The sequence below is a fragment of the Saccostrea echinata genome, unplaced genomic scaffold (assembly GCF_033153115.1).
Source record: "Saccostrea echinata isolate AGI-Se365-2 ecotype Australia unplaced genomic scaffold, CSIRO_AGI_Sech_v1 ptg000034l, whole genome shotgun sequence".
Taxonomy (NCBI): Eukaryota; Metazoa; Mollusca; class Bivalvia; order Ostreida; family Ostreidae; genus Saccostrea; species Saccostrea echinata.
Window position 1 is genome coordinate 5,429,544 of NW_026889783.1, and position 12,686 is coordinate 5,442,229.

At 33.1% G+C, this 12,686-nt stretch overlaps 1 protein-coding gene across 3 annotated transcripts in view; it reads left to right on the plus strand.

Moving 5' to 3' along the window:
• The window catches only part of LOC133199623 (phosphatase and actin regulator 4B-like), a 42,956-nt gene extending 33,387 nt beyond the window's left edge, over positions 1–9,569 (plus strand). For all 3 annotated transcript variants that reach the window (XM_061335474.1, XM_061335475.1, XM_061335476.1), the window contains 7 exons: positions 1,984–2,159; positions 3,324–3,480; positions 4,119–4,174; positions 4,297–4,358; positions 6,271–6,408; positions 6,578–6,654; positions 7,060–9,569. In XM_061335474.1, the coding sequence (XP_061191458.1) occupies positions 1,984–2,159; positions 3,324–3,480; positions 4,119–4,174; positions 4,297–4,358; positions 6,271–6,408; positions 6,578–6,654; positions 7,060–7,075 (682 nt within the window). In that variant the 3' untranslated portion in view covers positions 7,076–9,569. The remainder of the gene's footprint in view (positions 1–1,983; positions 2,160–3,323; positions 3,481–4,118; positions 4,175–4,296; positions 4,359–6,270; positions 6,409–6,577; positions 6,655–7,059) is intronic.
• Positions 9,570–12,686: the final 3,117 nt, after the last annotated feature.

Below are 12,686 nucleotides of genomic sequence, written 5' to 3' on the forward strand. Positions count from 1 at the left end.
GAAAATATAGCAGCAGTGTATAATCCTTACATTTAGGTTAACTTTTTAATCTGCCATTTGTGGAAGTCTGAAAACTAGTCACTTTTCTTTTCGTTTGACTTTGTTCTACTTCATATTTCTTGAATTTATGCAATTAAATCAATATGAGTAATTGTGGCCCTGCTTTTCTTGAGCATTTCCCTATATATTCCCATGTAAAATTTTGATTTCCTTACATATTCCCATGTAAAATTTTGGAGCAATATTTACAATATGATGAAAAGCACTTGTTAGCTAATAATAATAGCTTATTATTAAAGATATACACGCTATATAAATGCAATTTTTTAAGTGAAACTAAATGATTGAATGATTTGAGAAACATGATGTGTAATAAAAAATAATTACTTTCTACAAAGTTTTACTAAATAAGTCATTGTAATTACAAAACAATTCAGCAAGATCTGCAATTAAGAATTCAGCCTATTCATGAATATTGATGAAGGAAGTGCATAAACAGTATATATAGACACGCATGTCCGTGGGAAATCATAGACAACGAGGTACGTTGTATTTTGACTACGATTTTGAATAAAAGTTAATATCTGTCATTACAGAGTAGATGGTTAATACTGGTTGTTTTCAAAGATAAGTATCTTTAAGCATAAAACGTATGCCATCCATGTCAAAAGTTATTTTGTATACCGAATGGCCTACCTCATTTTCTTGACGCCATTTTTGTTTATCAATCTAAAAGTAGCGACGGTGTCACATGATGCATGAATTTAAATAGAGGCATTACTTTCCTAGTAGGATAATAAATAATTATAATTTGAGATCTTTATAATTCGTTCATTTCCAATTGTGTAATTTACAATACTTTCGTAACTTTATTTGGTAAACAAAATAAATAATTTCCAACTTTATTTTAAACTGATGCAAGTTATAGCGTGTATATCTTTAAAAGAATACTGATTAATAATGAGATCATATTTGATCATCTGTCGTGGCCAACCCCAATTCCAGAGACCTTGGTTTGAATAAATTTGAATCTACTCTACATGGAGACCCTTGCAAGTCAATATGACTAAGAGATGAGGTTTACTGTGTGTTATTTCCCAGACCCCTTTAGGACCTCACCATAGACCCAGCAGCCTTGACTCATGTTCACTACATGGAGACATATTTATGACTAATTGTAGCTGTTTGGTTCCTTTAAAGAAGTTTTTTTCAAAGATTTTTTTTTTACATAATCATTTATCAAACTTTGTTGTATCCCCAGGAAGGAAAAGATAGCATACATGGGGATGTTTATATATTTATATTTAATATAATTTTTTCCTATTCTGGAGAGTAGAGTTTTAAAAGATTTTTCCAGTCCTATTTATAACCCTGTAAAACTTTAACCCAATCTTTTGGCCTCACCATAACTGTTGGGGCCATGATAAAAACAAACTTGAATTTACACTCAGTAAGGTTTTTTTTCTAGTTCAGTGGTTCTTTGGAAGATTTTTAAATTAATTACTACACTCTTATTTTCACTAATGTCTTATTTATTCCTTAATTTTCTATCCTCAAAAGGAGCATTACCCCTCACTTGATTGAACCCCACTATCCAAGGATGTTTTTGCCAAGTTTGGTTGTATTTCATCCTGGAGAAGAAGTCAAAAATGTGAAAAGTTTAAACAACAGACAAACTTTGATAAGAAATTCCTATTTGAGCCTTTGGCTCAGATGAGCTAAAACTTTAATGTGGTATACATCAGTACTTGCATTGATTTGAATTAAGTGCATAAGTACTAAGTTGGTGTGCAAGTTCCTGACACCCTGTCTAGTTAACTACCTACAAATGATAATCAATATCACAAAATTTTGGAGTATTCCTATTTATTATTTAAAGAAGCGCATTCTTCCATGGTATTTTCAATCTGTTAAAGAAGTGATGTTTTGTTTTGCATTATCTTAATGTGTGATACAGCATCTAACTTGTTATTTTTCTTGCAGAAAATTCACGGCCAGTGATAATAAAGAAAACCAAACAGACACACCTGTGGCCAAACCGTCTTTCACAAACAGTCAAACGGACAAGTCAGACTATAATCCAGCGGATGATTCCTCATCTGATGATGAAGAGATCCGTTACCGTGACGATGAAGATGAAGAGGAAGATGAACCTGTGTGTAAGTCTATACAAAATATTTTATTCTATTTCTAGCAACAAAATCTTTCCCAAGTACCCAAGAGATGAAGTCTTACCCAATCTCTACTATGCATTTTATCTGACAAACATATTGAATGTAGTAAATGGAAGGGGATGAGGGTTGGCTTTAGTCAGACTGTCAAGACATGAAGACATTAATTTCTCTTACCAACCTGTTAGCTGCAGAAATGATGAGTATCGGAATTTTAAAAAAAATGTAAAGAATCAAAATTTCTCAAATAGTGGAAACAATATTTATTATACAAGATTTGCACCTATCTTTATATATGTTTGGTGAGAAGCACATGTTCTTAGTTTTAAGGTCTATACATTATGTTTATTGATTCATCTTGATGACTGCTACATGATAGCATGATCAAAGCATCATCTGGATGATCAGTTCAACATTTATATGATCAGTACAACATTAAAGTGATCATGAATACAGTGCATCATTTAAATGATCAGTATCACATTTAGATGATCAGTGCACGATTTGGATGGTCAATTAAACATTTAGATGATCAGTTTAACATTCGCTGGTATATAATTATTTTGTTTTTTAATATTATGTCATTTTCTTTGATTGGTAACATTTTCTCCTTTACCATAAATAGACCTGCTGAATGTCAGTCTGTATCCTGATTGGTTGGTTGTTACAGAATAAAGATCAACAGCCTCTTCTGTTTAGTGTCACTATTAATCAATGCTTCACAAAGAAATGGTTTATCTTGAGATTTATTGTGTGACAAGGTCTTCTGACAAGGGCATTACAATGAGAGTTATAGGTAAAATAGTCTGGACTAAGAACTCAATGATGAAATCAGTCTAACTCGTTGATGAGATCAGTCTAACTCGATGATGAAATCACTCTAACTCGATGATGAGATCAGTCAGACTTAGTGATGAGATCAGTCTAACTCAGTGATGAGATCAGTCTAACTCAGTGATGAGATCAGTCTAACTTAATGATGAGATCAGTCAAACTCAGTGAACACTTATGGGTGTCTCGGATCAGGGTAGTATTGCCTAGAAGTTTTAAATGGAAATGACATTTGTATGGTGCTTATGTAGAGGATTTAGTTCATAATTATTCAAAATTTCATTTATTAAATTTATGTTATAATATTCTTTAATTTTGTAGCGGCACTTGCAGCAAAGGTGGCTCGGCAAGATAGCTTGGCACGATTCCTCAGCAACAGACCATCAAGAACAGAACTGGTGGAAAAAAATATAATTCAGGAAAAATCAATATTACAGAAAACAGAAGACAGGAATGCAATCGGTAGTAAGCTTATCAGGTGGGTACAAATTGTCACTGGGGGTGGTTATTATCATCTACAGGTGTAGCAGGATATTTTAATACTACAGAACATTAAACCCAAGTTTGCTAGTACTCATATTTGTATTTACATGGGTACACACACACCCACACACTGAAATTTTGAAATAGAAAATATGACTTTGAACAATTGAACATGTTTAAAAAGTCTCATTGATGTTGAGGTATTGTTGCTGAAAATAAGAGAATGCCTACGGAGATTTTGTCCTGGGTTCAAGATAGTATGACTGGAATATTCCATAGTATTCCATATACAGTACAGTAGATGGTCAAATTTTGTGACACCTTATTTTGGCGAGATATTTACTTGGTATTTATAAGTGAAATAAAATTTTCACAAATTTTGGTTATTGTTGGTTATAATCGTTAATCAAAAAATCAAAATGAGAATGAAATTTTCTTGGGCAGATGGTCTCACTGAATTACATGAAAATAAAGTTCTCACAAATAAAAAGGGATTTACAGTAGAATGATTATTTTAAGGAAATTTTTTTCTTGTAAAGTGTTTAGTCCTGCGTACATGTGATAATTTTTTTTTTTTACTTTTTCATACTACTTGTCAAAGCATTACTGATGTTCTTTTGTTTCATTTTTCAGACGACTGAGTTTAAGGCCCACACAGGAGGAATTGGAACAAAGGAATATTCTACACAGTAAGCATCTCAAACTTACCATTAGGGTTTTTCTTTTTCAGTAGTTCTGAATACACTTTATATATGACATTTTGTTTCCATATTAGTAAGTGGTTAATATGAATGGTATTACTGAATTTCAGCCCAAAGTATTGACCAAGCTGAAAAAGATAAAGAAGAGAAGAAAAGATACCTCATACGAAAGGTTAGTATTGATGTCATACATAAGATACCTCCTATAAATGGTTGGTAATACATGTATTAAATTCAGAGAAAAGATACATGTACCTAAAACAAAATGGTTGGCAACATAAAGTCAGATGGCACTACTTCAAGCAGAATTGAAGAAATAAACAATGCATAGTTTGTCATTTTCAATGTGTTTTAATGAATAGTTGGAATATGAAAATAATGTTTTACAGTTTTAAAAATTTATGTTTGAGCATATGACCTGATACTTCTCATCAGCGAACACTAACATACATTTAATATGTGTGGCTGAAAAGTATTCAGAGCTTCATAAGCTATTTAAACTAAGAAATATGTTTCTTAGTTGTTTGTAAGGTTTATCAGTAGAGATTGTCTCGGATTTAGTTGTTGGAAAGCTTTATCAGTTGGGATTGTCTCAGATTTAGTTGTTGGCATGGTTTATCAGTAGGGATTGTCTCAGATTTAGTTGTTTTTAAGGTTTATCTGTTGGGATTGTCTCAGATTTAGTTGTTATTAAGGTTTATTTCAGATTTTGTTGATAGTAAGGTTTATTAGTTGGGATTGTCCCAGAATTAGTTGTGGTTGTCTGACTTGATACTCTTCTTGCCAATATTTAGGATTGGTTACAGGGTGTAAATAAGTGGGGGTGTTTGTGTTTCCATTTTATTTACTCTCCAGTAATTGTTTGTCATATATTGTATGGCAGAGTGTAAATGAATTGTTTCCGTCCCTGGGAGATCTTCTGTTGCAACTATTTATAGAGAATTTGCTGATAAATTCACCTTGTTTGTTATTTCATTAACATTTAGATATAAATGCACTTTGTACAAGCATTGTCATGAGAAGGCTTTATTTTTTTTAAGGTTGTGGTGTATGAATTAAATTTATCATCAATTTGAGGTTGGGGTGGGGGATAGGGATGTTTGGGGGGGGGTCTATCTCTAACAGTTAATTGCTCAGGTTTTACCAGTGGAATCAATGCATTCTTAGGATTCATAACAAAGACTTTCTCAATAGATGTGCCTTTAGTTCTACTGAGAATTGTATATATAAAATTTTATTGAAAAAGAATGAAAAACTATTTAGTTTGATAATTAATTTCCTAAAACATGATGAGATGTGGTGAAAATTTTATGATAAAAGCATCATATTCACAATTTACTGAATGTATGGAAATGCAGTGAGTTTTGTATACATGTACACTGTGTACTAAGAAAATCAATATAAATTCAAAAAAATGTTACAATACCCCAAAGTATTGAACTGTTGTTAATAGTACTATTTGATTTATTTTAAGTGCATTGTTGTGAATGACTTTCTGGTGAATATTTAAAGTGAATGCATCATATCCCTAAATTAGTCATTCTTATAAATGAATCAATGAACAGTTTCTATGCCAAACCTACACACTGTACAACAATGGGTAGGTAAGGTGTTAATTATATAATTAGTCTGTTTATTTTACAATAGTAGTCATGTCTGTGCATGCAACACTAATTACACTTGTTTGTTAGGGAGGGTAATTAAAAGATAATTGAAACATGTATACCCTATGACCAGCAAGGGATGACATTTAAAAGTGAGAGGTCATCAATAGGGGTCAGTATTTATATACCCTGGTTTATGTGGAGAATTGCTAACAGTTGGCTATATTCTGTCATCATGCTAGTTTTTAATTCTTCATTATTTCAACTATATTTTCTTATTACTGTGGTGTGGAATAGTAGATTAAAAAATTGGAACAAGCAATTAAAGAAATTTAGAAGACTAATGAAGGTATAGTACTGTTCTAGCAAGGAGGAATTTTATCACAAACAAGGAAATCTTGTGATTCAAAAAAGTTCCCTCCCCTTATAATAATATTTTGTAAAATTTGTTGCTATAAATGTCTTTTCCTTTCCTTATAGCTAAGCTTTAGACCCAGTATAGAAGAACTAAAGGAAAGAAAGATCATCAAATTCAATGATTATGTAGAGTGGACAGATGCCCATGAATATGACAGACGGGCAGACAAACCATGGACCAGATTGACACCAAAAGATAAGGTCAGTCTTGTTACAGCAAAAAATGTTACAAAGGGGGAGCATCCTACTGATAAATCATGTTTGATTTATTTTAATGCAAGAAAATCTAGTAAAATTGTCACCAGATTACAGTAGCTTGTGGGTGACTTCTGTGTATGTCTTGTCAATAACAGTTTTCTTTATTTTACAGGCTGCTATTAGGAAAGAATTAAATGAATTTAAGAGTAAAGAAATGGATGTACATGAAGAGAGCAAGCATCTAACAAGGTATACTGACATAGAATTATTCTGTATACAGTAGAACACAATTATAACAAAGTGCCAGGTACGGACTATTTTACTTCATTATAAGCATTATATCCCTTAAGTTTGAATTATATTTTAAACTCATGGGGAATGAAAATCACTTTGTTGTAAGCGTCAATTCATTATAAGCCTGTTTTACTGTAATAAAGAGATCTTTATGAACGACATTGTCAGAGCAAGCATCGAACAAGGTACTGATTCCTGAAGAGAATTATTCTGTATAAAGAGTTTTTTATAATCGACAGTGTAAGAATTCCCTGTAATGAATAAGTCTAGAATGTGTCACAACAATGTTCTATTGACATTATATATTGCATTTCTCACATAACAGAACAAATGCAGAGTTTTTGTTTGTTTCCATTGCAGATTCCATCGCCCTTGACAATAACTCAGCTGATATTTCCATTCCTGCTGTCCAGGATGGTGGGCCTATAACACACACACAAACTTTGAGCAGCTGGTCCTTTGTAATCATTTGCTCACTGCACAACATGATCAGGGAGTCCATTAGCAGCTTCTGTTTCTACTGATTCCGCTGTGATGACCTGTCTTTCACTGCTTCCTGTAGCCCAGTTTCTGTTTAAGCTTTATTTTTTATTTATTATGCATAGATAGATATTTTTTTGAAGGGGTTGGGTGGGGGGTCATTGCATATCTTTGCGAAAAATGAAATGTTGTTTTATTTACTGGAGATAGTCTGTTTAACAGGGAATTTTGGTAAATTTTCTAATTTCACAGAGACTCCCATGGAAAATGACTTAATTTTGTGTGCAATATGAAGGTATGCCATAAATTTTGTGACTGAACAGAGAGCATGCTTGTCTGTATAATAGAGATAATCTGTGTGGTCTTAATCACAAGAATCATCCATATGCAGTTACCCAACAAAATTATTCCTACACTTCTATGTGTTCTGAGCATATTGAACAAGATTGTAAAGGTAGATGTATCAGCTATTTTAGTTTGTCATACATTTAAGTAACAAAAATGCACCACCAATTTTTTTTTTTACAAGTATTTCATGTAGTCTTGTTACCAAATAAGATATAATGGTGCCTGTACCAGTAAATCTCAGCATTGTACGTATATGAGAATTATAAATGTCCATGCTTTCTAGATGTTATTTTAATCTGAAGTGCCCCCAAAAAGTGATTTTTAAAAAAATATATTTATCAACTAAATCTTTCCTTCAGCTGTCTGTGTGTTTTAGATGCCACTAAAACAGCAATTTTCAAATGGCAATCCTTTATCAACACGTCATGAATGATTTTTCTAAAGTTTCCAAATTTTCTAAGCAGCCTGAGTACTTTCTGAGGTAAATACGACAACGATCTCAACACAAATTAATTCTTTTTATTGATAGAAATAATTAACTATATTTTATTTTATTTCCAAAGTTTACTTCTGTAGTAGATTTTCATCAAATGGTGCAGTAATATTGAGGTAAAATTAGAAGGCATTTGTTTTATCTTTCACACATTGTTTATATTAAGGATAAATAACACAAACAAATTTTTATTTTCCAAAATTCAAACATCTTTCCTGTAATGGGTGCAACTCCCATTAAAGAAGTGATATCTGTTGAGCTTAACTTCATTTTTGCCCAAGCCACATAATTTGGTGAAAAGTGGGAAAATATGTATCATTTTTCAATAGTTTAAGAATGTGTGAAGTTTTGTTAACTGTTAACTTTCTGGGAACATCCTCAAGAGTCTGTTTTTACATTTTACACAATAAATATTTTCTTATATTTCCAATAAGAGAAATATTATATAAAAGCAAACTCACATTTCTATTTGGGAGATTAGAAAATTTGTTTGTGGTATGTATCATTAAACACAAAATTGATTTATTAATGTTTATGTGGTCTGTTTTATTAAGAAGACAGTTAAGATCTGTACAAACATTTAGGTACTTGCTATTTAGAAGCATCAGTGATATTTCGCAGCTTTTCATTAGTAACTTTTATTTTGCTGTATGATTCACACAATATTGTATGTTCAATTTTTTTTTTTTTACACGAAAAGCCAAAAGAAATTGTCAGTAATCTTTAGGTTAATAATGGGGTGTTAAAGGTTAATAACTGTTTGAATAATTACGGTAATTACGATTTTAATGCCAGATGTTTTTTAGTTGTCTGCCAGTTTGGTTGGATCTGTTTAGATATTTTTTTTTTGAAATGAGTGTTGTTTTGCAATGAGATGCATTTATAATCCTAAAATCACCAGTGATGTAATGCCTAAGCTGTTGTACATATGTGTGCTTATCATCATTAATTTATGAACAGTGATAGTGCTACGCTTTCCCTGAAACAGCCCAGACTACTATGTCCTATCCCAAGCTTTCTTGTTTACACAGATAAACTAACTGGTCATGTAAATATACAGGTAAAAGGAGGTCACCCAAAGGGGGAGATCATCCTGATATTTTGTTAAAAAGGGGAAGTCACCCTGAAACTTTGGTAAGCAGGGGAGATCACCTCGATACCAACAGGGGAGGTCATCCTGATACCTTGGTGCATCGTATCAGCAAACCTGGCATCAGTTCATATTCATTCCATCATTACATTTTGTCCGAAGGAATAATGAATTCACTTCAGAACATTTCTGTGATATGTAAATCATTTGCTCTCATCGTGTAGAAACAATGGTGTACTAAACGTCATTTTTAATTATTGATTGTCATTATATGTACATGTATAACAGATAAGAATACTAAGTACTGTATATATACATGTACAGCCTTAATTTGTGTATACTTTGTACTACTGTCACATCAAATGTCAACATGGGCTATAGATGTAACAGTACATAGGGTTTATAATTGTACCCAGCATTTTATACTGTCAACACAGTAAAGTAACTATGGAAAACTGATTTGTTGTTTGTTTTTCTCATCATTAAATGCAAGAAAGGGAATTAAATAAATTTGAGGTGGATATATATTATAATGTAATGAGTACGTGAGATGTAGAACTCTGCACAACTTTTATTTTACTGTAAGTAAGCATTTTTATTTTAAATCTGAGGATTATGAAACTGTACAAAGTCTCCATACTGTTTGTGATTTCTAGAATCGCGGAGAAAGGCCACGTCATATCCCTGTGGGCTAGGAAATGAAACATTTTCAAATAGTTACTGTAAATTTAATGTGGGAAGTGACAATACTTGATAATCCAAGGCCCTAAAGTGTTTAGGATACATGATTCGAGTATCTATAATCATAATACCAAGTTCTTTTGGTCACGTTTCTCGAAGGAGTTTAGCTGACAAAGTTTGATTAAAAAAAGATTCAAAATGAAAAGCAGAGAAAATTTTAGTACACAGCCGTGTAATTCCATTCTTGTGTCATCGTCTCTTTTTGAGCCAGAGTGCATCATACCCTTAGAGACAAACCAAATGAATAAAGTCTGATGACCCTAGGCCTAATAAGAAATTTGTGACTAGCACTTACTAGAGAATAACCCTTCAGTAGCTAGAGCACTGTACTTTAAGTCTGAGGGTTGTAGGTTCAAGAGACATGGTGGACATTCCCTACTTAATCAGTCCTTATTGGCTCTAAACTAAAAAAAAAACCTTCTGGTGAGTGTTGTTTATAAAATCTCATGTAAAAGATTTCTTAGAAGTAGGAAAACTCAAGAAAAAGAGGGAGAAAGTGTAATGCTCCGAGTTTGAAGTGGCTATGTGTTGTATATAGTGAGACCATGCTCCCACTAGCACTAGATATTGGGTTCACCATTTAGCTCAGTCAGTAGAGTGGTTTTTAATCTCAGGGTTGAAAGTTTAGACCACAATGTGGGCACCCCCTAGCTAATTGGTATAATATATTCCAATATTTCTGACCCTAACATTATACTTTAATGAAGACATCTACATCAGTGTTCTCAATCTCTATATCCATACAACTTGCTAAATACTCAGTAACAGTAAAGAAGGTTTTTGAAGATTTAATGCAGTGCCACTATATGATCAATAGAACCCCATCCTAATACCTGGACCCGGAGGCAGTTAATTTCAAAATTTTTGAAGAGGCACCCTTGCTTATTATAACCTTGTACTTTGTATGCTAAATATACAGGGGGAGAAAGATTTTCAAAAAAAATAATGCATTGTCACTATAATATATTACATGATCAATAGAGCCCCACCTTAACTCTGGAACCCTGACACAGGGGCCACAAATTTCATAATTTTGGAAGATGCACCCTTGCTCATCATAATCATGAGCATTATATTGCTTGCTTAAAACCCAGAAGCAGAGAAGATTTTCAAAGAATTATTGCATTTTTACTACATAATCAATAAAGCCCTGCCCTAAAAACCAGAACCCCTGACCCAGGGACCATGAATTTGTACAAAGCATCACCCTGGAACAAAGGGTGTGGTCTCAAGGACACTTCAAAGTTGACCAAAAATTATGTTCTGTTTAAACTTTGTTATTTTGTCCATTATAAGGCATAGGATCATCAAATCTTGTCAGTTGATGCATTTTAGGACCTCATACCATGTTGACTAAAAAGTAGGTCACAGTGACCTACCTTTATTTTGCATCATTTTCAGTTTGATTTTGATGCATAACTTGGACACTTTGAAGCCAATGATCATCAAAACTTCTCTGTTTATGCATCATGGGACCTTAAATGTGTCAACAAAAAAAGTAGGTCACCATGACCTTCTTTCTGAATTTTATGGCTAATCATTTTCTAAACGTTAAGTCATTATTTCAGTTACCAAGAGGTTTAGAAACATCAACCCTTGTAATTTGATGCACCTTGGAGCCTTAAAACATACATATTTATCAAAAAGTAGGTCACAGTGACGTACTTTTTGAATTTTACAGGTATTCATTTTCAAATTGTTTCAGAGGCATACTTTAGACACTTTGAAGCTTAGGATCATCAAACTGTCATTTGATGCATCTTGAGTTCTCGGAGTTTATTTCAGATACTAATTGACTTGGAAATATCCAACTTTGTCAGTTGATGCATCTTGGGTCCCCGAAAAGTGTCAACAAAAAAGTAGGTTACTGTGACCTAATTTTGGAATTCCATATCTATATTTCAATACTAGAAACCAACTGGCTTGGAATTATCAAACTTTGTCAGTTTGGTGCATCTTGGGTCCCCAAAGTGTGTACACATGACCTACTTATGCAATTTGATTGCTATTTCATATACTAATTGGCTTACAATCATCAAACTGTGTCAGTTGATGCATATTAGGTTTTCAGAGTGTGTTAACCAAAATGTAGGTTATGCTGACCTAGTTTTGGAATTTCAAGGCTTTATCCTTACATACATGTATTGGATACCAAGAGGCTTAAAATAGAAGTGATAGATTGTACAATTTCTCAGAAGAGCAATTCTAGGCCCTTGGGCCTCTTGTCTGATCACATTTTGTCTGGTGTTCGTCCATCTGTAAACTTTTCACATTAATATTTTTGACTTCTTCTCAAGAACCACTGGGACAATTTCAAACCAAACTCGCCACATAGTCTCCTTGGGTGAAGGGAATTCAAGTTTGCCATGTCCTCTTTTAAGGGGAAATAATTCAGAATTAGTGAAAAATTAATGTCATCTTTTAAGTCTCATCAAGAAACACGGGGCCAGAAAAAATTAAACTTACGTGGAAGCATACTCAGGTAGTGCAGATTCAAATTTGTTCAAATCATTACCCCTGGGGGTAGGGTGGGGTCACAGCAGTTTAGCATAGGAATGTACAGGAAAAAATCTTTTCAGGAATTTGGCCAGCAGAGTTGAACCTTATGTGAAAACTTCATTACATAGTGTAGATTCAAGTTTGTTCAAATCATGACCCCCAGGGGTAGAGTGGGACCACAATAAGCAAGTTTTATATAGTATTATATAGGAAAAAAATGTTGAAATCTGCTTAGTAGCAAGTGAGTCAGAAGAGTTAAAACTTAATATGCAAATACTTCATTACACACTGTAGTTTCAAGTTTGTTCAAATCATGACCTCCCAGGGTAAGGTGGG